This window comes from Lissotriton vulgaris, unplaced genomic scaffold (assembly GCF_964263255.1).
Source record: "Lissotriton vulgaris unplaced genomic scaffold, aLisVul1.2 SCAFFOLD_772, whole genome shotgun sequence".
NCBI classification, from domain to species: domain Eukaryota; kingdom Metazoa; phylum Chordata; class Amphibia; order Caudata; family Salamandridae; genus Lissotriton; species Lissotriton vulgaris.
In genome coordinates this window covers 618,121-644,019 of record NW_028247866.1, presented here as the reverse complement: position 1 = coordinate 644,019, position 25,899 = coordinate 618,121, and the positions used below count along the sequence as shown (strand labels likewise).

Genomic DNA, 25,899 nt, shown 5'->3' with positions numbered 1-25,899 from the left:
AGTGCAGACCTCAAGTATGTCACCTGGAAGGTTGCGCTTTTACTTGCTCTGACGTCCTCACGTCGAGTGAGTGATATGCATGCTTTCACGATTAAACAACCATTTCTACAGTTCAAACCGGATTCTGTGCTTTTACGCACTAACCCTACTTTCCTTCCAAAAGTGCCGTCAGACTTCCATATTAATGAACCTGTTATACTGAAGTCTTTCTTTGCCAATCCGCAATCACCTGCGGAACAACGCCTGCACTCTTTGGACATTAAAAGATGTTTAAAGTTCTACATCAGCAGAACAGCCCAGTTCCGAAAATCGGATCAGCTCTTCGTGGCCTATGGCCGTTTTCAAAAAGGGCGACCAGTCACCAAACCTACAGTAGCCCGCTGGGTGGCTTCGGCGATTGCTTTCTGCCATCAGAAAGCGGGAAAGCCTTTACAGTCTACAGTAAGAGCCCACTCTACCAGGTCTGTGGCCTCTTCGACTGCACTCTTTGCCGGAGTTCCATTGCATCAGATTTGCAGAGCAGCCACGTGGTCCAGCAGGCACACGTTCACGAAGCACTACAATCTGGGTGCCATGGCTGAAGGGGATACCGCAGTGGGACAAGCTGTGCTCCGTAATCTTTTTCAATAAGGTGAGCCTCTGTTCTACCCTCCTCCTATGGTTTCCAGTCTTATGCATGTCTTCTCTATGTATACATATAGTTTTGTAACTTCTATGGCATGGTTTACACCTGTTGATTCCAACCGTTTGTGTATACATTGCATCCTGGAAACTTTGTGTTCGGATACGGACTGCTTACTATTCTATATTCAAGCATGTGAATCTATGAAAGACACCCCAATACTGGAGAAGAACAATTGTTACTTACCTGTAAACAGGTGGTTCTCCAGTATTGGTGTCTTTCATAGATTCACATGCGACCCTCCCATCCTCCCCTCAGAGGCTCGCTTCTCCTCATAGACTCTGTGGTCACTCTTGTGCTACGAAAATCTGAGGGCTTGAGCTCTGAGGAGAAGGTTCTAGAGGGCTGCTGGCGCCTGATTGGCTGCAGTTTGGACTAACATAATGACAAGGATAGGCTGCATTGGAATTTCTTCTTCCCCATGCATTCCTATGTGGAAACTCTTGGTTAGATGCCAAATGGTTATTGTATGCATTTTTTGGGTTTTTCCTTATTATGTATATACATATTTATTATATATTATATATATTTAGCATTTATTGCTATTTTATTTACCGTGGGACTCCCACTCCGACGACGGGGAATATTCAAGCATGTGAATCTATGAAAGACACCAATACTGGAGAACCACCTGTTTACAGGTAAGTAACAATTGTTCTTATTTGAGTTTATACCGCGCTCGAATCAAACTCCCGAAGGAGTATATACCAACGCTCCAAAGTTTGCCCTCGCAAAAAGCAGCACCCAAAACCAGTGTTCCTTGGTGAGGCTTTATTCAGGCACAAATATCCACTGCCACACGATATGGGTTTCAGTTACTCCATTCTTCATCGCCTGACGCGTTTCGAAGGGGTTTCCTTCTTCCTCAGAGGCTGAATGGAACAAGTACGTACACGCCTCCCACTTCCTGTTAAATGCATATTTCCACACCCCCCTGGATCGGAGGTCATATGGCACAGTGGAGCATTATGGGAGACGTAGTTTATTCATGCTTTCATGCTGAAACCAGCAAAGGATTTAAAACGGACACTACCAGACGAGGCCCATCTGTGGGCTTGTGAACTTTTAAAGGACAGCTTTTCATCAGCCCTAGTTAAGGACACATTCATTTATGGTAGGCGCAGGGAGATTAGGTGATTTGCCCAGAATCACAGGATATTGAGCTACAGCGAGATTCAAATCTGGTTCCCCAGCTCCGAAGTCGGCAGCTCTGGCCATCATGTTGCATCATCTCCCCACTTTCACCGTTAGTAGTTGGTTCTGTTTTAGGCAGTGCTAACGGGAGAAATGGGCTGATGCAGGCTTCCCTTGACAAGAGCCCTGAGACTTACTTTGTTACAAATTAACCACTGCTTCTACCTGTAATCTGGATGTGGGGGTCAGGGCAAGAGCTGCCAACTTTCGAACTGAGGAACCCGGTTCTAGTATGGGCTCAACATCGTGTGATTCTGGCAACCCACTTTATCAGCCCCCAAGCCCCCCCCCAACCCCCCCATCCCCCCCATCCCTATAAGCATGATGACCTCATGTAATATAATAGCTGGTGCTCAGGTAAAGCGCTCCAGTGTCTTCAGGTCGAGATTGCGCTATATAAAAACTGCAAAAAGAGGTAAAAACAAAGCGTTAACGCAAGGAAATACAGATACTCATATTGGCTGATTTGTACAAAGTAAAACCTGGTAAAATTGCGGCTTCCTTACTTAAATTGTGTAAATTGTGCAATTTTAGACAAATATTTTATTTCACCAAAACTTTCTCTTCATTATCGCGCATGAAAGAACGTTCAAACGTGAGTCTGAATACCATTTACACATAAACCTATATATGGTGTTTCATTTAATAGACTACAATGTTACTCTATAATATGGACCCCGTACAGGGTTTACATGGCAACTGAGTTGCCCCTTAGTTCACTGATAATTCAGGTTTAAAAACTATGACTTTTAATTAAGCACTTCTCAGGGCTATGCTATATTGTGACGTAAGAAGTACACTTTTATGAATTTTGAAGAGACTTTTCCATATTTCAGGTGATGTTTGTTGTAGGATTCAACTAAGCAATATTTTCAGGGCTCTAAGGTACGAGCCAGACTCCCGGATCGGCGCTCTCTGCTATTTTTTAGGATCGCCCACCTTTAAAGTACCAGTTGGTAAATCAAGGGCACAGCTTTCGAGTCCCAGCAGGCCTCCTGTTCCAATGTATTCTGAGAGTAGAATGATAATTTCCTCAGATTTATTGTCCTTGAGCATAAACAGATGGAGAGAACTCTCTCAGGGCTAGGCTGTCTCTGGGTAAAACATTTTCCCACGAAACCAGCGTTACTTAATAGACAGATAGCCTTAGCCCCTGCACACTCTTTACTTTTTTTTTGTATTCACAGCAGAAACTTTGACTATGAAAATCCTTCTTATCCTATGCATTATAGGCAAACATAGTGCTCTTTTCTCACACACCCTGCATCGGGTTTGCTGCTTCAATCGCGTATCCATTTTCTATCAGATAGTTCGAAAATCATTCATCAGAGGCAAGTATCCTGAATGAAGCCTTGGGGACTTTTAGCTGTAGGAAATCAATATGTACCAATTAATAAAAGTACTAATTAAATCATATGTTATTTCTCCTAGGCTGCCCCTTAAAATCTACTTTTTTTGCAGACTCATTGGTGTCTTTATTCATTTTCTCATAAAACAGTACGAACACTAGAGAAATAAGGAACAACATGCCTCTGCAGGGCTCTCTGGCCACTAGTTCTAGAATACTTATTTAGTCTCTACACTGTGTCTTTCTTGCAGAGCCACACACAGTAACTTCATCAGTATTGCTGGTAACAAATCCTTTCGACTTCTTGGCTTATCAGAGGAATTTTCAATTTTGTTAGAGAACAAGCCGGTATGGTGCTGTGGAAATCCCAGATTAAATCCCTTTGGGTTGGCTTAATAGCTTGTTTTCTCACAAGATCTGAAGTTTGTTTTCAAAAACAACTTTGTATGAAGAATTAAAAAAATTATGTGGAGGCAAAACTGTAGTTTTTTGGCAAGTGGTGGAAAACTACTTTACATGCATCACAATAATACCCATGGGAATCGAAGGGCAATACCACCCATATGCAGGCGTGGGGGCTGGAGAGAGTGAACGAGTGAAAGACTGCAAAGGCTAATTTAATGTGTTGGTGACCTCCCCCAACGCAGCATACCTCATAGACTTTGTGCAATGCCATACTAAGCCTTGACAATTTTACAAATATGGACAACATATCATTTCCAGTACAAAATCTCTTGTTTCCCATTTGAGCTGTAAAGAACTCTTGTGTACCACTAAAAATGCGGATGATGTTAATCCTAGAAGTGGACACCTGTGGGGAGCTGTGGGCACGCACTGGAAAGCAACGGCACCATGATTGCAGCTGTAGAGCGATGTCACTGCTTCATAGGTGCCACAGTGCAAATACAAATGGCAACTCGGACTCGGTCAACAGAGCCATTCAAACACTAGAAAAAGTATGGCTAGGATTGCACACACTCCAACCCAAGGTATGGAACATAAAAAGCAGATGTTTCTGCTAAGCCTGAATGTGAGATCGTCATCGGGAGCAGCAGGACTTCTGTGGCCAGCACCTTATACAGGCTATCAGCGAACATCCACACCTGGCTTCATTCTGGTTACATCTATTCTAAATCAGGGTTCTCCAGAGTACCTCCTGGAGGTCCGGATCCATGCCAAATATTTAAGATAACTACATTTATCTAAATAGGGATATGCTAAAGATCTGGCCCTCCAGGACCGACTTTGGAGAACCCTGTTCTAAATTAATGATGAGCATGATATGGGCTTTTAAGACATCTTGCACAAGTTGATCGCCAGGAATAGCCAAGCACACTAGCTTTTTGGAATTCAAAATAAATCCTTGATGTTATGTACTGCTTGGGATAGCTGCGCACAAGTGCATATTTGTTTGCTTGCAGGGGTGGGGGAAAAAATGTACTTTGTATATTACTCCTAGGCCTGACATGAAATTCCACATCCTTTTTAGGTCGAGCATTCGAGACCTCTTGTACATACCTTAGTATATACTTGTATGTGTATGTACTTTGTGGTCTCTGGAGATCAGCCCTAGGACTTGTCTGCTTCCGCTTAGGGTTTTTTTTTCCAGTTCAACTGCCTCTATTTAACTGTCTTGATAGAAAACGACCAGTAGAGGTCAGTAAAATACCAGAATCACTTTAGCATTCTCTAGATTCCAGTCCATAGAAATTGTCTTCCACGAGCACCCGTAGACAATAATATATTTTTTTAAATCTTGTATTTTCACTGATATGACTACCGAAGACCCTGATTTTATATTAAAAACAGAGCTTTGGGCTATATCATTTCCCGCTGAAAGGCAATATTTCTTTCCATGTGTTCCCATACCTGGCGTGTCACGTAGTTTGGTGATTACTTTTCCTCGATGTTAAAGGACATAAGATGTTTCAGCACCCAGGCTAATGTACTGCACAGCTAAATACATATAAGGTCCCAAAGGCGAGTCTGATTGCATTACAAATGCTTTTTTGGACTTGAACATGGTTTTGTGGATGCTTTCCAAGACCCATTTCTGCCAATAAACTGAAGCAGACCAGAGATTTGTATTGCCTGTCGTGCTATTCCAGGCTTCAGACAAATGTTCATTAGGAGGTAGAAAGGTACGTTACTGCTGCTATTGTCCTACACCAGTGTGCATTATGACAATAACTATACTACCTGATAGCTCTCCCCATTTATCTTTTTCTTCGCATTCTGCCTTGCCACCCTCTTTTTTTTATACCCTTCCTAGTACTTCCAACATGTTTTATACTTCTATCCTGTTTGTTATCCCCATGCAGCCTGTTCTCTCCTCTGCTGCTTCCTTCAACCTCACTCATGCTTGCTTTCCTTCCCATTTCTTCTCGTCGCCACGCTCAGGCTGGCATTAGCCCCCTAGAGAGCTGGGCTACAGAAGGGGGAAAAAAGCAGCAATATGAAGAGATGTGCTCTCCTAGCCCACTTACCATACACGATCAGGCGTTCACAGAGTACATAAAGGTCATTATTGACTGTAGCCTACGCCTTCTGACTGGCTGAATGTCTCCGGGTTGGGGGTTTAATGTCTTTAAGACTAAAATGTGTGTAAGTTGTCAGATCCTGATTCTGACATTATATTAATATTAACCCATGAAACACTTTGATACTGATTTGATTAGGGCTCAGAACACAATACAATTAATACCTCACTCATCGACCTTACTATTTTCAGGTGATGGCGTTACCTATGCCAATCAGATTTATTCAAGGGGGAAAAAGTCACATCTCCAGAACTCTTCTTCGAATTGTTTTGCTTGCTAGATCTTCTCAGCTTGAGATCCAGTTTCATTAGGCTGCCTTGCAGCATCTGTCTGTCAGGGGCATCTAAAGATATCCAGCCTAGTCTGATGTGGTACTGTTGGGTATTCCATTCTGATTGTGTGGACCTTAGGAGAATGAATGAGTGGATTGAAGGAATACACTGTAGGTGGTTCTCCTAGGAAGGTATTACTTAAGTGCGTCCATAGTTACACAACCACCTTCCTTGGCTTGAAATTTACCTTGTCGAGTCATCTTACTTAAAAAAAAAATGTAAGCGGATTTCTGTTTAAATGTCTTTGGCCTGGCATCAGAAAGCTTAGGCATGGGAAGGGATTGTGTATGCTTTTTAGCGTTGCTTATTTTGGTTACACTTTCATCGTTTACAGGTAAATGTACACAATTTGGTAAGTGGCATATTCTTTTTGCTGTCAATGTGAAACATGTTGAAACTATTCATGCAATCACTTCCCATAGTAATGATCATCTAATATACTGACGTTCCTCACTTATTAGATCAAAACCAGAGACAAATACATTAGCAGCCTCCGGAGGAAATGTCAGAAAGAAGCTGAGCAAAACCGCGAAAAGCAAAATCGTGTTGAAACACTGGAAAAATACCTTGCTGACCTTCCATCACTGGATGATGTGCAGAAGCAGGGCCTACAGGTAGGTATTTTCCTCCTGGGTGTATTTTTCTGCAACAGTCCCAGTACTTACACTTCGGTGAAAACCCATGATAAAGGCAAACGAGAAGTGTGTTGTATGGATGACCACTGGCAAGGTATGTTTTATTTCACATGGCCGTGGAGGTTTTTTTTTTCTTGCAGCTCATTTCACTGAAATTGTTAGCTCAAACAACACATGGAAGTAATGTCAGTACTTCCATCTCTGGTCAGTCTTTGAGCTCGACTTTCACTCCAGTACAATACACCTCCTTCACACCAGTGCAGATAGACCTGTGCTAGGCAGGTGGAGTAACCACTTCCTTACCTGCGCATGTAGAGGCATAGACCTGACATGAGCATTGTTTTATGGCTGCGTCTGGTGTGCCAGTGGACCGTGCATTTCCCTGAGCAATCTGGACGTCAGTCTATTGTCACAGGTTCAAAACCTACTAGGGATTCCACTCGACCTGCCAATGGATGGAGTAAAAAGGAGAATTTGTCATCGGAAACCTCTTTGGAGAACATGCTTTCTACATAAATGCCTCATAGCAATGTACTAATTCTGTGGTGGGAAAAGGTGACAAAGTAGCTGATGATTTAGTGGCATTGTGCTCACAATATCGCTGGTCCATGTAGAGTAATTCTATTACTTTGTAAGATTTTAATTAATCAAACAAATAAACAAAATAAAATACATACAAATAAATAAGAATAATTCTATTAAGTAAATCTATGGGCTTATCTGTGGGGCAAAATTTAATTCGCTTGAGGCATAAGCTGGGGCACTCATGGCAAATTATCATTTTTTGAAAGCTGAAACATCTTACTAACCCAAGGCTTATTGGTGAAATTGAATAGAAATTCATTCAAAATTACCAAAATAATCCTGTTCAATTTTGTTTGATTTGATCTAACTTGTTCGGACAAGCACATCAGTAAGAGAATGTTTTTTGAAAGACGAACAATCTCAAAAACCAGGTCAGTGATAGGCATCAGATTGGCGAAGAAACTGCAGTAAAGTGCCATATTTAAAGTTCCGCATTGAGATCCCGATATTGAACCAATTCACTATTTTATGGTGTTCCTTGAATTTCTTTTTTGTGATAAATATGTTGTTCAATAAAATTATGCTATATTTCCTTGATATTGCCTATTGTTACTGATACCTCTACCACCAATGTAAAAAGGGTATCACTCCAGTAAGGCATGCCATTTTAAGCAGAACGTGGCACAGACTCAGTCAGCTTAAAATGTTTAGAGAAGCTATGTAGATGAATTAAATAATGCTAGAATTCTTAAAAACAATTTTAGTTAGCAAAGTCGAATATATGCTCCTCTTTTGGATAGTAAACATACTTGTTTCCACTTTAGTTGCAGGCTCTAGAAGAGAAGAACAAGCAGCTGCAAGAAACTGTGGCCAGCTTGGAAGCATCGCTTGCCGACTCACATGCAAAGTGCAGAGAGAAGGAGGTGCAAGTGGAGTGTCAGAAGAAGAGGGAGAAGGAATTGGTCACCTCTGTTCAAAGGTATGGATTACTTTTGGCCTAGGACTAAAGATCTGAGCTTCTTGTACATATTTCACATGTGTCCTGTGGCATGGGTCGGAAGAGAAGAAAATCCAACCCAAATCCATCCCTACTCATTTTTTTCCAGTTAGGTATCAGCAATAGAGGACACTTGTCCAACCCAACCTTCTTAATGTGAATCCTTGATTTCCTAAAGTTTATGGATTGACCAATCACAATACTGTCAATTAAGGCTTTAACTTATGATTTTCGCTTTATAATTGACAAAAATGATAACGGCTCGACTTCTACAACTCTGAAGCCTCTGATGTGATAGTATTCCACCAGCCAGTCCTAAGTGAATGCTTACACCATTTTCTGCTGCCTCTTCGCTCTTCTCAAGGTATTCATTACAAGTCCACTCAACTGCTTAGCGAGTAATTACTCAAAAGCACTCAGTTCATGCAAGTTATGCCAAACCCTTTTAAGCTATTTTCTAAAGCACTAGTACTCACAGCAATCATGTCTAATTGCACAAATAAATGTTGTAGAAGTGTTTGTCATTGAGAGTTGGCTCAGGATAAGTTAGGTTTCAAGCAATTATCTCATGATAATGCCCTCTGTAACGTTCATTAATGCTATACTATAACTGCATATCTTTCAAGTGCAGCCAACATTATCATTTTCCAGCTTTCCCACGTCAGATCACCAATCGATGGTGCAGTAAATTTGGAGGCAGCTTAGCTTAGTGAGAAAACTGAGCTAGGAAAAGTGAATATACTGAGAAGCCCTTGATTCCTTATTGAAATTTGTTGACACATGAAGTTGAACCTTGATGTTGATGCATCAGGAATGGATCTCAACCCCCTGAAATATACATCTTTCCCTAGGCAACTAATGTAACATGTTGTATTTGGTATAAAGTGAGAATGTGAAGAAGCAGAAGGAGTTTTTGTAAAACTTTAAAACTGAAATGATGTGCTATACACTCCAGTTCTGTCCAGTAGCGCAAAAACTGGAGATTTGGGTCTGCGTTTGTGAAAGGGTTTATTGGCACAATACCTGGAAGTCTGCTTGGGGCTTGAACTGAAAGCAGGCTTTACTCTTGAAAGATCTTGCTGCAATTAATGAAAAACACATTTCACATTGCAGTTTTCATTATGTTGGCGGTGCATCTGTTGTGAATCAGCACGTGTGGGCATCTCACCTCTTTTTTCTTCTTTGCAGGTTGAATTGTGCTTGTTTGTGCTTGCAAAGAGCACGCAATAACCACTTTTAATCTGGTAGGATTCATGTATGGCCACTTACTGATTGTTAGGGGTCAAGCAAGCCTTACTGTTAAATTAACCGGTCTCCCTGGGATCACTCACAGCATTCCTGCTGCCCTGCTACTTCAAATGACAGTAGCACTTTGCAACCTTTAGACGGAAAGTTTGTCACATTAAAATTTGATCTGCAATGCCAATGTTCAGAGGGCATGTCTAGAGACCTCAATCTTTGACCAAAAGGCCTGATCTCCTTTGTTGATATATAGCTAGAGTTTGGGATAGGCACTTAATTGTTTCTGAATTAAACAGTATTTCTTTGCCAGATCCCGGTGCCCCAGTCTCCTCTGTGCAAAACTGCACTGTGCCTACCTACAAGTGATCTATTTTGCAACAATACCACTGTTGAACACTGCATGCAGTGTCCAAAAACAAAGGGTTATTCCACTCTGCTTTGTATTTGCCACACGGCTAAAGATTCATGTTTCTTGCCATTATACAAAAACAGAATAAGTGAAACAGATGGCCAGGAAGAAGTTGAAGGGATAGATATCACTGTTTCCACATTGAAAGATTAGCAGTAGCTAGAGGTCCTGGTCGCATGGGAGGTCGAGGGACCGATCGCAGAGTCATCATTATCCCTTTTCCAAGTCTTCGCACTATGGGTCAGGTAAGTCGAAGCATGAGAAGAAGTCGAAGAAGCATCGTCGCACTTTGACTTCCCCTCGTCCGGCGGTCGATGCGACAAAGGGTGCGGGTGATGCCCCTCCTGCGGCTCCGCATGCGGAGCCTACAGGGTCGACTCCGGCCTTCCCGGGACCATGAGCGACCTCTGCCCAGCTTCGTCAATTTTATGAAGCAATGCATGCCATGTTGGGGCAGCCCGACTCCACTGGCACACATTCGGGCCCGTGGTCTAGACTGGGTGCCCTAGGCCTTCAGCGGCTTCGGCACCGCAGGGCCCCCTTGGATCCAGGCCTGAATCCGGATTGGTGCCAGTCGACCTCGTTATACCTCCACCGGTGCCGCTTCCACCTGCACTATGTCCGCAACGATGCCGGCTGGACTCCCAGCCGGCGGCAACCCCGGCTTCCGCCTCAATGTGAAAACTGAGCCGGACAGGCGTCGATGGGTACTTTTGTGCCTGTGTTCCACCCTGGCCACTTTTCAGCCAGATTGGCAGCCAGAGCAGGGTGAGGAAGACTGGGAGAGGTCTGTTGACCCTCTAACAGACCTGTTGGAGTATGATCTAGACTAAAGAGAGGAACTGGGGGATGCCAGTGGTCTAGATACCTCCCCAGAACTAGGCATGTTGTCTCCTCCTACCGTGGCTATGGAGTGGTGTTGCGTAGGGCGGCTGAGGCGCTCCACCTCAAACTACCTACGGTGGCAATCTGGACTAACCTCCTTACAGAGGTGCTTCATCCGGCAGCGAGCTCTTCGGAGCTCCTGCTGCCGTTCAATGAAGCCCTAACAGACATCCTTTTGGGCACCAGGTCCAGGCCCAAAACAGGGGCTCCTGTGGATAGGATAATTGCCGACGCCACTGCACGGCTCTGGGCGACCCCACTTTCCTCTCCTAACACCACTCTGAGAGCTTGGTGGTTCAAGCCTCTACATCCAAAGGCGCCTTCCCTAACACTCCACCTGATAGGGAATCCAAAAAGCTGGACCAACTTGGGAATACGATGTTTTCTTCCACCAGCTTGGGACAGCGGTCGGTAGACACAGCGTGTCTGTTTGGTCGTTATTCCCACTCTGTGTGGGATGCTATGGGGCAAGTGCTGCCTCTCCCGTGCAGTTTCCGAGAGTAGAGAAACAGCTAAGTTAACCATCCGCTGTGGACTGGACACTGCCGACTTCCTGGGTAGGACGATTTCAACGTCGGTAGCCCTTCGATGCTATTCCTGGCTGACGTTGACTGGTTTCTCTGGGGATGTCCAGAACACCCTGATGGACAAACCATTTGCTGGCCGGCGCCTGTTCGGCGACAAGGCAGACAGTGCACTAGAGCGTTCCGAGGACTCTCGGACTACAGTCAAGTCCTTGGGCCTCTCCACCACACTCCCTGCATTGTCTGTTTTTTGTCCCTTTCGTAGCTAGGGAAGGGGTGCCCCACCACGTTCCTTCCTGGGCCACAGGTCGATGCAAGCGGTTCAGCCCCATCGCCGCTGGGCACGTGGGAATCACCGCCGTGGTTTTGGAGGCAAGCGTGCGGGCCAGTCCACCCGCCCCCTGTGCAGCAGCCTCCAAACCCTCCTAGTCCGACCTTTCAGGCCCATCATACGCCAGTGGTTGGCAGAATTCACCATGATCTCCCCCACTGGTGTACCATCACGTCAGACAGGTGGGTTTTACAGATAGTCCGAAGGGGCTACTCCCTCCCCTTAGAGACAACATCCCCCCCCAGCCATGCCACCTCAGTACCATCAAATGTTGGGGGATCATCTGGCCCTTCTCCAATAAGAAGTTATGGCTCTCTTGGCCAAGGGCGCCGTCGAACGAGGTCCTGCCCCAGAAGTAGGTCGTGGTTACTATTCCTACTACTTTCTATAGCCCAAAAAGGACAAGGGCATGCGTCCTATCTTGGATCTCCGGAACGTCAACCGCTTCCTCCGGAAGGAGAAGTTCAAAATGTTGACCCTGGCTCAGTTCCTCAACCCTGGAGACTGGATGGTAGCGTTGGACTTTCAGGACGCTTATTTTCACATCCCCTTCCTGCCAGCTCACCGGCGTTACCTGCGGTTCACGGTAGGACACGAGCACTTTCAGTTTATTGTTCTCTCCATTGGCCTTACCAGTGCCCCTTGTGTGTTCATGAAAGTGATGGCAGTGGTCACAGCTCATCTACATAGATCAGGGGTTCCAGTCTTTCCCTATCTCGACGACTGGTTGTTGAAGGCGCGCTTGCCCCAGGCAGTCGTCTCCCACCTCCAGACTACGGCACACCTCCTGCATTCGCTGGGGTTCTCCATCAATGTACCGAAGTCACACCTGACTTCCACTCAGAAGCTCCTCTTTATCGGAGCGGTTCTGGACACAACGCAGTTTCAGGTCTCTCCTCCCGAACAGCAAGTCCGGGATATTCGGGCTATGATTCCGGTCTTTCAACCTCTATCCCAGGTTTCGGTCAGGATGACCCTCCAGCTACTGGGCCAATGGCCTCCTGCAGGTGGATCATGTCAGATGGCATATGCGGGCTCTGCAGTGGGACCTGAAGTTCCAGTGGGCACAGCATATGGGGAATCTGTCTGATTGCATCCAGATCTCGGGGGGCACTGCACGCCAACTGCAGTGGTGGCTCACAAACCAGGATTTGGTCGACAGCAGATCCCTTTCCCTTCCTCAACCAGAGTTCACAGTGGTGACCGATGCATCACTTCTATGATAGGGCGGCCACATGGGGAGGCAGAGCTCAGAGGCCTCTGGTATCCGGCGGAGTCCGGGCTCAACATTCTGGAGCTTCGGTGATTCGTTTTGCACTCAAGGCATTTCTTCCCTCTGTCTGGGGAAGAGAAGTACAGGTGTTTACAGACAACACCACCGCCGTGTGGTACTGCAACAAACAAGGTGAGGTGGGGTCGTGGACCCTATGTCAAGAGGCTCTCCGTCTCAGGACATGGCTGGAACATCAGGGCATTTCCCTGGTGGTTCAACACCTGACAGGTTCTCTGAACGCAGACTAACTCTGCCGCAGGGGCATGATGGATCACGAATGGCGTCTTCACTCAGAGGTGGTGCAAGATCTCTTTCAACAGTGGGGAGAGCCTTGGTTAGATCTATTCACCACCGAAGAGAACTCGCAATGTCATCAATTATGCATGTTGGAATTTCCAAGGCGGCACTCGCTAGGCAACACCTTTTGTTGCGAGTGGAGTTGCGGTCTTGTATACGCCTTTCCGCCTATTCCACTTCTGCCCAAAGTGCTGAAGAAGATCAATCGCGACTGGGCCCAAGTCATTCTTGTGGCACCGTATTGGGCACGAAGAGTCTGGTATCCCGAGCTGCTCAACATGGCCATCGATCCTCCGATCCGACTGCCTCTTAAGGAGGATCTTCTGTCGCAGCAGCAGGGGACAGTCCTCCACCTGACCCTGTCCAGCCTCCTTGCGTGGAGATTAAGCGGCGGCAGTTGACGTCGTTTGACCTGCCTCCCAAAGTCTGCGATGTTATCTTGGCAGCCAGGCGTCCATCCACTAAGACGCTATACACCTGCAGATAGAACGCATTTGTGGCATGGTGAACAGCAATGCATCCCCTTTCTGTCCCTCTTTCTGAGGTCCTCTTGTTTCTCCTTTCTTTGGCCCAGCATGGCTCTGCTCTGGGCACTCTAAAGGGCTACCTCTTGGCCATTTCTGCATTTTTTAGGCTTCCTGATCAGCCTTCTCTGTACAAGTCCCCTGTTGTAAATAGATTCCTTAAGGGCACTCAGTGGGACTTGAACCTAGTTCTTACTTACCTTATGTGTGCTCCCTTTGAGCCATTACATAGCTGTCCTCTCAGACTTCTCACTCTGAAAACTACCTTTCTGGTGACCATCACCTCTGCACACAGAGTGAGTGAGCTACAAGCTCTTTCTTCTAAGCCTCCTTTTCTGGCTATTCATCTGGACAAGGTCGTTCTCAGAACTAGACCTTCCATTCTTCCCAAGGTGGTTACTTCTTTCCACATTGGCCAAACCATCACTTTGCCCACCTTCTTTCTGCTTCCGCAACCTTTGAAAGAGGAAGAGAAGCTCCACCATCTGGATCCAAAACGTGCGCTTTCCTTCTACTTGGATTGCACCAAACAATTCCGGGTGGACGACCAACTCTTTGTTTGTTACATGGGCGCTAAGAAAGGTTGGGACGTGCACAAACGGAACATCTCCAGGTGGGTTGTTCTGTGCATCAAAGCCTGCTATTCTTTGGCAAAGAGGAGTCTCTAGTGGGGCTGTGTGCCCATTCCAGCAGGGCGACTGAGCTACTACTGATTTGGGACGAGGAGTCCCCTTAAATGACATCTGTCAGGCAGCTACGTGGGTATCGCTGCACACGTTCACCAAACACTACTGCCTGGACAGTCAAGTCCAGAGAGCCGGCTTCTTTGACCGTTCTGTTCTCCAGGACTTTCTGGTGTGAACGTGCTTCGCAGATCCCCCTCCGGGGTTGGTATTGCTGGGTATCTTTCTAAGGTAAGGAGTCTAGGACTGTTTTTTTCAGATGAACAAGTTACTTACCTTCCGTAACGATATATCTGTAAGAAACATAGGTTAGTTATAGATTCTTTACCGCCCCACCCATCTTCCCTGTTGTGCGAACTGATTTCTAGGGTTAAGGACTTCCTTTAAGGGCCCTAGTTTTGTGCACCAGTGGTCAGTGTTTTGCTTGGCTCTGTGCTTCTGGCGTGGAAAGTCGTGAACAGAACTGACGTCAGCGCGCGAGGGTGGCGTCTATGTAGGTACCTCAAAGTCACCCCAGCGATCACGGCGGTGAACGCAGAGTCGACTGACGCCACCTTCCGATGCTTACGAAAAACTTTCCGGATCCAGTCTGAAGCCTGGGGGTAATTCTAAGGTAATGTATCTATAACTAACCTATGTTTCTTACAGATAAATTGTTACCGAAGGTAAGTAACTTGTTCTTTAAGTTTATTTACACAGCTGTGGTTCCTTTGCTCACTCCCTGGGGTCGAATTCATATTTCTTACTCCCAGTAGACAAATTTTACCATTCATATGTGTACGGTTGTTATAGTAACACTGTGTCAGGAGGTCTTCAGTAGGGAGAGAAGATAGAAATCAATGACAAGAGTTAAGAGGATAGTGATCAGGGAGAAGAGTGGCTGTCTTACAAAAGCTGAATTCCCTGTACTGATAATGTGTGCACCACATGCGGCGAAGGATATCGTAATAGATTTTAAAGCCTATACAGACATCCTCAAACAAAAGAATATTCTCGATTGCTTGTTGTTATTGATGCAGGACGTGGCAATGAGAACTCTTCACGGGGTGGTCTCCTTAAGGTATTTGCCCCAGCATTGAGGCTTCAGCCCAAGACGTGGTGATTGCCAGATCTGTAGATTATCTTATCTGCGTCAAACTCAACGGACAATTTATCTTTTTACTGTACTTGCCATGTCATACACCTTATGTGCCAAAGCTGGCAAAAAGCCAGAATGTTTAACAGAGATAATTTACACAGCCCATACTGCAAGCTGAATTTTCTCTAGGACAGTGGTTCCCAACCTTTTGACTCCTGAGGACCCCCACTGATCACTACTGGAAGCCGGGGACACCCAAGCAATTTGTATGATTTATTTTTCAAACATTACATTACAACAGTAATTCCCAAAAAATGAACAAACAAGTACACACCAAACACTAGAATTACAAATGCTTTTATTATTTTATATTGAAAAAATATGCTTTTTAAGCAGCATCAGGATATTGAAAGACTGGGAAAAAGCATAACTTACTAACTTGTACCATACAGGTTGCCTCCAGCTGTTTGGCAGTTCATAGCTCACTATGCTAGATTACCATTGTATCTTATGAACTGCGCAGTAACAAAAGAATTTCTGTGACAAAAGCAGTAACCCACTGAGGTATGCACATAAAATACTGTCCTTTAAAATACATGGTAAACAATCTTTGCAGCAGGTATAGTGACCATCTCTGCTACCGTAGATGAGTCAAAGCTGCTTCATCTCTCTCCAGCAGGTACATTAATCAAATATTCACTGGAGTTATCTTGACACTTTTATTGTGGCAGGAAATCTGCTGGTTATACAAGGAACTTTGCAGTGCTTTTAAAACTTTGTCTGTGGACAAAAAAATATTGTGGTAGATGTAGCTCCAAGGAGCAATATAGTGCTTTACAGTGAGCACTTTTATTGCCACAGTAACATGTCATTCATAAGTTGTCAGTATGTAGTTTGGAATCCAGTTGAAACTAGATAAAAGAATCCAGGATGTAAAAAGGGTGGCAATGTTTCTTTTGGGTTCTTTGTGGGTCAAGTGCCGAAGTTGAATTTTGAACCCAGGGCTTGGACAGCCCTGTAGTTGTAATACCATATTCCTTATTACAGAAATGGATAAGACCCTTTGTGTGATATTTAATGTGATTGCTGCTTGTGGAAAGTACCGTCCATCACAGAATTTGCAGTGGTTCGGGATGGAGATTCCCACTGGTGGGAATCCTGGCTGGGGCCCCTATCAGTCTCCTGCTCTGTGTGGGGTTTCCCTCCTCAAGACCCGCTGGTGTGTTGGGCGAGGAGTTTCCAGGGCCCTGTCATCTCACATATGGCCCTCCACCATTGCACAGTTGAGATGTACCTGCCCAACAGTCCAGTAGACTGGCACCCATGGATGGAATCGTTGTCTGCCTAGGTAGACGGTATTATTTTCAGAACAAGGGTCTGCATGTACACGATGTTCAGAGGTAGCCATTAAAGATCCCCTGTCTCTCACAATTGTTCTTTGTGACACTGAAAGCTAAAACTCAATTTTATTTCTGCACGTTATCATTGTATTCATCCAAATGTGTTTGAGATCCTCCAGAAAATTACAGCTCCTGCCAAGTTAAGATTTATTGCCTTTGTATTAGGTGTCGTCTATACAAGAAGTCTCACTTAAATTGTCTCAGCTTCTTCTTGTCTGTTGATATTTAATAGACATTTTATTTCCCCCCCAACTTCAATGTACAGCTTGCAACAGAAGGTTGAGCGATGTCTTGAAGATGGGATACGACTCCCCATGTTGGACGCAAAGCAACTTCAGAGTGAGAATGATAGCCTCCGAGAACAATGTGAGCGAGCCAACAAGGTAAATTCAGAGGATAGAATTCATGAAGAGTTTAAGTGTTCCATGGGTAGTTTCTTGGATTACAATTCCACTGGGTGCATGTACACTTCCTCGGCATGGAAAACCCTAAAAATTACCCCAGGTCTACCATACATACATGTAATGGATGTGGGCACACAGGGGTTATGTATAATTCTGAGGATGCAGCTGTAACTGCATACATACATGCTTGGCAGGCTGTCATTTCATCTTGAATTCACTTTTGATTTCATATACGTATATTTGGATTGCACTTTAGAGTCCTCTACGATATTATTTCTAATAAAGGCACATGTTTCTTTTTCTTATCTACCCACATCCCTCAAAGATCCCTTAGTTGGCACTAAGTTGATGATGACTTGTAGTAGACGGATTAAATAAATATACCTTTCTGTAACATACCATCCCCAACCTCTGTTGCTTACCCCAGTACCCTCTGTATATGCTGTCAGCATGCTTTGTGCCTTCAGCACACCTTTTTTTTTAAAGACAAATCAGCTTTGAGTAATAACAATATTAACAAGCAAGGACAGTGCTGTTGTGGTGCTGAGTGATGCTGTTGTGGTGCTCAGTGATGACGTGGTTGGGCTGAGTGATGTGGTGGTGTATTAGAGTGATGTGGTGGTGTCCACAAGTGATGTGGTGGTGTCCACAAGTGATGTGGTGGTGTCCCCGAGTGATGTGGTGATGTCCCCGAGTGATGTGGTGATGTACCCGAGTGATGTGGTGATGTCCCCGAGTGATGTGGTGATGTCCCCGAGTGATGTGGTGATGTCCCGAGTGATGTGGTGGTGTCCCAGAGTGATGTGGTGGTGTCCCCCGAGTGATGTGGTGGTGTCCCCGAGTGATGTGGTGGTGTCCCTGAGGGATGTGGTGGTGTCCCTGAGGGATGTGGTGGTGTCCCTGAGGGATATGGTGGTGTCCGCGAGTGATGTGGTGGTGCCCCGGAGTGATGTGGTGGTGCCCCCGAGTGATGTGGTGGTGCCCCGGAGTGATGTGGTTGTGCCCCCGAGTGATGTGGTTGTGCCCCCGAGTGATGTGGTGGTGCTCCCGAGTGATGTGGTGGTGCCCCCGAGTGATGTGGTGGTGCCCCCGAGTGATGTGGTGGTGCCCCCGAGTGATGTGGTGGTGTCCCCGAGTGATGTGGTGGTGTCCCCGAGTGATGTGGTGGTGTCCGCGAGTGATGTGGTGGTGTCCGCGAGTGATGTGGTGGTGTCCGCGAGTGATGTGGTGGTGTCCGCGAGTGATGTGGTGGTGTCCGCGAGTGATGTGGTGGTGTCCGCGAGTGATGTGGTGGTGTCCGCGAGTGATGTGGTGGTGCCCCTGAGTGATGAGGTGGTGCCCCTGAGTGATGAGGTGGTGCCCCTGAGTGATGAGGTGGTGCCCCTGAGTGATGAGGTGGTGCCCCTGAGTGATGAGGTGGTGCCCCTGAGTGATGAGGTGGTGCCCCTGAGTGATGAGGTGGTGCCCCTGAGTGATGTGGGGGTGTCCCTGAGTGAAGTGGGGGTGTCCCTGAGTGAAGTTGAAGTTAAGGGATTTGTAAAGCGCTCGATCACCATGCGGTTTCTTGGCGCTGAGGACAGGTGGCCCAAGCAAGCAGAGAGGGTCAGCTAGAGTGAAAAAGCTCGAGTGAACAGGAAGGTCTTAGCTTTAAGAAAATCAGGGTAAGCTAGAGTGGACCTAATGGTGATGGGGAGGGCATTCCAGAAGGACGGTGCCAGGATGGAAAACTTTAGTCCCCCTGTTTTCTTCTTCCTGAAGCGGGGGACGCATAACAGACTTTGGGAAGAGGAGCGCAGATCTCTGCCTGGGACATATGATTTAATTTTTGAATTGATGAAGGCAGGTGCAGTGCCAGCCAGGGCCTGGAAAGACATAAAGCCCATCTTGAATTGTGAGCGCTCAGCAATAGGAAGCCAATGTAGGGCTTTTAGCAGAGGGGGGTCGGGGTGTCCCAGAGGGATGTGGGGGCGCCCCTGAGTGATGTGGGGGCGCCCCTGAGTGATGTGGGGGCACCCCTGAGTGATGTGGGGGTGCCCCTGAGTGATGTGGGGGTGCCCCTGAGTGATGTGGTGGTGTCCCTGACTGATGTGGTGGTGTCTCTGAGTGATGTGGTGGTGTCCCTGAATTATGTGGTGGTGTCCCTGAATTATGTGGTGGTGTCCCTGAATTATGTGGTGGTGTCCCCGAGTGATGTGGTAGTGTCCCTGAGAGATGTGGGGGCGCCCCTGAGTGATGTGGGGGTGCCCCTGAGTGATGTGGTGGTGCCCCTGAAGGATGTGTTGGTGTCCCTGAATGATGTGGTGGTGTCCCCGAGTGATGTGGTGGTGTCCCCGAGTGATGTGGTGGTGTCCCCGAGTGATGTGGTGGTGTCCCAGAGTGATGTGGTGGTGTCCCAGAGTGATGTGGTGGTGTCCCTGAGTGATGTGGTGGTGTCCCCGAGTGATTTGTGGTGCCCCTGAGTGGTGTCCCTGAGTGATGTGGTGGTGTCCCTGAGTGATGTGGTGGTGTCCCTGAGTGATGTGGTGGTGTCCCTGAGTGATGTGTTGGTGTCCCTGAGTGATGTGTTGGTGTCCCTGAGTGATGTGTTGGTGTCCCCGAGTGATGTGTTGGTGTCCCCGAGTGATGTGGTGGTGTCCCCGAGTGATGTGGTGGTGTCCCCGAGTGATTTGGTGGTGCTCCTGAGTGGTGTCCCTGAGTGATGTGGTGGTGTCCCCGAGTGATTTGGTGGTGCCCCTGAGTGGTGTCCCTGAGTGATGTGGTGGTGTCCCTGAGTGATGTGGTGGTGTCCCTGAGTGATGTGGTGGTGTCCCTGAGTGATGTGGTGGTGTCCCTGGGGTATGTGTTGGTGTCCCCGAGTGATGTGTTGGTGTCCCCGAGTGATGTGGTGGTGTCCCTGAGTGATGTGGTGGTGTCCCTGAGTGATGTGGTGGTGTCCCTGAGTGATGTGGTGGTGTCCCTGAGTGATGTGGTGGTGTCCCTGAGTGATGTGGTGGTGTCCCTGAGTGATGTGGTGGTGTCCCCGAGTGATGTGTTGGTGTCCCCGAGTGATGTGTTGGTGTCCCCGAGTGATGTGTTGGTGTCCCCGAGTGATGTGGTGGTGTCCCCGAGTGATGTGGTGGTGCCCCTGAGTGATGTGGTGGTGTCCCCGTGTGATGTGGTGGTGTCCCCGTGTGATGTGGTGGTGTTCCTGAGTGATGTGGTGGTGCCCCTGAGTGTTGTGGCAGTGCCCCCTGAGTGATGTGGCGGTGCCCCTGAGTGATGTGGCGGTGACCCCGAGTGATGTGGCCGTGACCCCGAGTGATGTGGCGGTGACCCCGAGTGATGTGGCGGTGCCCCCGAGTGATGTGGTGGTGTCCCCGAGTGATGTGGTGGTGTCCCCCGAGTGATGTGGTGGTGTCCCCAAGCGATGTGGTGGTGTCCCCAAGCGATGTGGTGATGTCCCAGAGTGATGTGGTGGTGTCCCCGAGTTTGAGGGTTGAGTTGAAGGGTGGAGGTCGAGTTGAAGGGTGGAGGTGGAGTTGGAGGGTGGAGGTGGAGTTGGAGGGTGGAGGTGGAGGTGGAGTTGGAGGGTGGAGGTGGAGTTGGAGGGTGGAGGTGGAGTTGGAGGGTGGAGGTGGAGTTGGAGGGTGGAGGTGGAGTTGGAGGTGAGGGTGGAGGTGGAGTTGGAGGGTGGAGGTGGAGGTGGAGTTGGAGGGTGGAGGTGGAGGTGGAGTTGGAGGGTGGAGGTGGAGGTGGAGGTGGAGGTGGAGTTGGAGGGTGGAGGTGGAGTTGGAGGGTGGAGGTGGAGTTGGAGGGTGGAGGTGGAGTTGGAGGGTGGAGGTGGAGGTGGAGTTGGAGGGTGGAGGTGGAGTTGGAGGGTGGAGGTGGAGTTGGAGGGTGGAGGTGGAGGTGGGGTTGGAGGGTGGAGGTGGGGTTGGAGGGTGGAGGTGAGGTTGGAGGGTGGAGGGTGGAGGGTGGAGTTGGAGGGTGGAGGTGGAGGGTGGAGGTGGATGGAGAGCAAGGAGTAACAGAAAGAGCGTGGGTGCGAGAGCGAGAAAGAGACGTAGAGAGGGGGAGGAGGAGAAACAAGATATGTTTAATGCACGGATAGCGCTTAGAACAGCTTACTGAAAATGTGTCAAGGAACAGCATGTTATGTTTACAAAAAGCGCTATTGCCATTTTCTTTTTTTTTTTTTTGCAAGATCACCAGACCTTTTATTGATTCCATCCTTAAGCTCTGTGCAAGAAGTTATTTACAACTATACAGGGGGAAGGAGGAGAGATTTGGTGGGAAATGTGAAGAGCGTGAAAAAGAAAGCGGAACATCATCAGAAATTAAGTCACTGACCCACGATATACCGTTTTGTCGTCAAGATTTCCAAAATAATGATTTATTATTTATATTGAAGAAACTGTTATACCATCGAGGAGATTGTAGGAAAACATTACAGGTTATGATTTGTGGTTGATGATAAGATTTTAATAAGGTACAAGTATGTTTAAAAAGTGGGGAAGCTGTGATATAAGTGTTAGCAGAGAAGGACAAAACCTCTCTAGGTGAAAAGGGAAAAAGTTGAGAGTATTCAAAGTCCAACCATAAGGGAGTAGACGGAGACTGGCTGAAGCAATTCACCTAGAAGCTTGTCTTAAGCAGAAAACCGTATGGTATGACCAAAATTTGGAAAGTTAATCCCCCCTTCCTGCTTGGTTTCCAGAGTTGAATAAGAGACAGTCTAGATTTTTAATCACTCCAAAGAAATTTGGATAGTTTTGAAGTCAGTTTTTAAAAATATGTGACAGGTATGTAATTTATGGCGTCAGTGCAACCCCACCATGAAAGAAACAGAGGGTTCCACAACAAAACGAGTTTGTCTACCCTTGTCTACGTTATTCAAAGCAACAGAATCCTTCATGGAAGAGGTAAACCAGACACCCAAGTATTTAATCTTGGAAGCATTCCAATGAATGGCCGTAGCTATGATAGATGATTTAAGACAAGATTTGGTGAGAGAAAGAATTTCAATTTTCTCTTGAGTTTAACTTATATCCTGAAACCAAGGAAAATGTAGTTATTTCTTGAAGCAAGGCTGTTACAGAGTGGACCGGTTTGAAGGGAAAAGAAGTATGTCATCCGCGTAAGCAGAAAGTTTCAGGTGTTTATCTCCATGAATTCTTCTTAATATGGGACAGAAAGAGTTCAAGAACAAATGCAAACAAAAGGGGAGACAGTGGACAACCCTGATGGACATCACGATTCAATGGAAAGTGGTTGGAGATTTTACCACTGACAAAAACAGATGTCATTGGGGATTGATGGAGTAAAGAAATGTGAAATTAAACGGGAACCCAGACCATGCCAGGTTAACGATTTGAGTTAACAGGTCCAATCAATGTGATCAAACGCTTTCTCTGAGCCTATAGATATTGCTGCGAGGGAATAGTATAGAGATGAAGCTTTATTCAATACATTAAAGAATTCTTCTTTTTTGAAACTAAGTCGATAATGTGCCCATGTACAGCATGCTTGAAAGTGCCCCACAGATTTGGAATGTACCGAGAGCAAATCAACATATGTGACAACTTGGGCTTGATCAGAAATCACAATAGCTTCAATAGAAGAATTTATAAGATTTTGGTAAAGCAGTTTAGAAATAAAAATATGATTGAGCCTAGAAAAAGAGCCACGTGGGGGAGAGAAAAAGGAAAATTCTCTGATGGTAGGATTACGGTGTCTTCATGAATCCACAAGAAGACTTTGTGTGAGAAAAGAGTAAAATTGTGAATTTTTATGAGGTATGAATTAAACTTGTGACTGACGATTAACGAAATTATCAAAATTATCCATGACTTGATTACAATCCCCCTCGCCCCAAAAAAAAATTGTCTTCATACTGTAAACATTTTTGGGAAATGGTAGGCCAAAAGGACCAATCTATTTGAGTAGCACCATATGTATTACAAACCATTAAGGAGACGTCATTTATAAGTGATTTAACAATTTGCCATCTCCCCTCAGTATCATTTACTTGGGAAACAGTTACTCACTTTTTTTTCTTATAACAAATGAGTATTACTCCGTTCTACTTTGCAGAACCTGGAGAAACTAAAACCTGAGCCCATCCATCCACCTTTAAGTTTCAGAGCTTCAGGTTCTGTAAGGTGGGTATCTTGGTGAAGGACCTGGTCAGGATTATACTTTGCTAAATGCGATTAAATTCTTTGCCTCTTAATCAGGTTAATAAATCCTTTGACATTCCCAGCAATATCTCTGAATGATAAAAGAAGCAACTGTATATACAAAGAAATGGTCTTCTACGTTAGCTAGTTTATAAGCGTAGTGAAAGAAAGAATGGAAAAGGTTAACAGACAGCAAAATAAGTAAAAGGAAAAAGGGAAGAAGATCATGAAAGAAGAGACAGTCAAATGACGACTGTAAAAACATACCTGATAAGGATGAATATTAGGGTGGGGTCGGTGACCGCATAGGGTGAAGACGGCACAGCAAGGGATCAAAACGCATCACCACGAGTAGGACGAGACAATAAGATAAATAGCATTGATAACACTGAACCTGCAAAAAAGAAAGAGGTTAATTAACAAAATAGATACAATTACATCAAAATAACGAGAGAGAAAATATACAATATAGATAAAAGCCAAAGTCTGTGAAAAACAATTGAGATGATTCTTAAAAATGCACTCATCTGGAAGAGGGACCCGAAGTATCCAATGAACTGGTGGAGTGCAAACGTAGCAAGTCTCTAAGGTCCGTAGGTATGGGGAAGGAAGATGTTTTGAAAAGTCACTTTAAAGAGACACGTATGAAAAAGTCCAAAGCGGACACCTAATGAGTGAAGTTGTGGATGAAGATCCATGAATTCCTTCCTTCTGGCTTGTGATATGAAGATCGTCATCCCCTGCTAAAGGAGTTGTTTTTTTGGACTTTGCCGCATTGAGGACTTTAAACAAATCAGTAAATATGAGAAAGAAAATAATCACTCCTCTAGGTTTGAGGCAAGATGAAGGAAGTTGAGGATGATGACCTAACCTATGAGCCCTCTGATTGTTGAGAACTGTGGAAGGTGGGAAGCCCGCTAACTGTGACAAGAAAGTGGTGAAGAACGAGATGGAGACATTACCTTCAAGACCTTCCAGAAGACCATAAAGACGAGGGTTGTTGCATCTGTTTCTATATTGAAAGTCTTGTAAGTGCATTTTTAACATTGCCAACTCCTTTTCCAAAACTGAAATTGTAGTTGCTTTATCTTGCACATCACTGATGCGTTATTCCATCCAAACTCTTGCCTCTTTTTGAGACCATTTATCATCTAGATGTTTTATACGTAAATTTTATTCCACAAACAGACTCCTTGCTATGATTTCTTCCAGCAAGACCTCAAGTGAAACAGGCGAACAAGGTCTGACAGGGGAAGGAGGGTTATGCTTAATCCGCTGATGAGTAGATGTAGCAGTGCTGGTTTTTAGAGAGGGCAAGGGTGAGGAGGACATCTTTGACGCAGTAACAGGTAAAATGCTTGTGGAAGGATGGGTGTCTGCCTTTAAGGAGTGCAATGACTTCTAAGAGCAGGACACCATTTGACGAGGTGATGATTTCTTTAATCTGCCCACAAAATTCACAGTAACACAATTGAGAGCCTGCACAACAGGAACAACTGAATTGAGAGAGGTCGTTCTATAGGAATTCTATTGATAACTTCTCCAGAATGCACCAGAAGGAATATCAACATGCCCGGTGCAGTTATGTGTGACTGAATAGGGGAAGAAAGTCACAAAAAGATTGGAACAGAGGTATGTCTCAGTAGATGTGAATTTTCAACCTGAATAGTGTTACAATTCAGGACCATGGAAGCATTTCGCTGCTAGTAGATGAATTCCGTAAAATGGCTGTTATTATGAAGAACAGGGTGGTAAAGAGGGAAGCGATGCATTAGGTACATAACAATAGACTATTCCCCTCTGATTCAATGGTGTAAAGATTAATAGGAGCGCTTCATGAGGTCAATATATGTTGAAGGAGAAGAACTTTCACAGTTAGATCTCACGTAGACATCATAAAATAATGAGGTATAGTCCTTAATAAAAATATTATCAGGCATGAAAATGAAAGTCTTTTAAAGAGAAGCAAAACCTCTTTAAAAGAGCAACAGCGGCATTTCATGGTGAGAGGAAGAGTTAATTAGTGTGCTAAGATATGTAAAATGGCTGCCGTTATGAGGGAGGAAAGAGTTAAAACTCAAGCAACCTCGAAACAACATAAAAATGGCAGCCAAAAGCGATGCCATGCTCGTTTTGCCATTAGGGTAAGGATTCTGCCATCCATTGGCGCCAATTATGAACTGAAGGCTCCGTGACCGGCAAACTCGCTCCGTTGGTGCATAAAGATCCTGGCTCAGGCGGACGATCTTGTCTGGCATTCAAGCTTCGCCCCCTTAATGCACATCTAGAAGATGTTGAAAAGCAGACCGCAGAGCCAAATCGTGAAATGGAGAGATGCCCCAGTGCTCTAGTTTCATGCCTGTTGCTTGGAAATACCCCAAGTGAACCTTTTGAAAGGCACCATGTACCATGCCAGGTTATTGGTTATTGCGCAACAC

At 45.8% G+C, this 25,899-nt stretch overlaps 1 protein-coding gene across 1 annotated transcript in view; it reads left to right on the top strand.

Annotated features, from left to right (window-relative positions):
- The window catches only part of CEP85L (centrosomal protein 85L), a 351,940-nt gene that overhangs the window by 265,563 nt on the left and 60,478 nt on the right, over window positions 1-25,899 (top strand). The window contains exons 6-8 of the mRNA XM_086949826.1: window positions 6,558-6,710; window positions 8,081-8,235; window positions 17,165-17,282. Of these exons, the coding sequence (XP_086805952.1) occupies window positions 6,558-6,710; window positions 8,081-8,235; window positions 17,165-17,282 (426 nt within the window). The remainder of the gene's footprint in view (window positions 1-6,557; window positions 6,711-8,080; window positions 8,236-17,164; window positions 17,283-25,899) is intronic.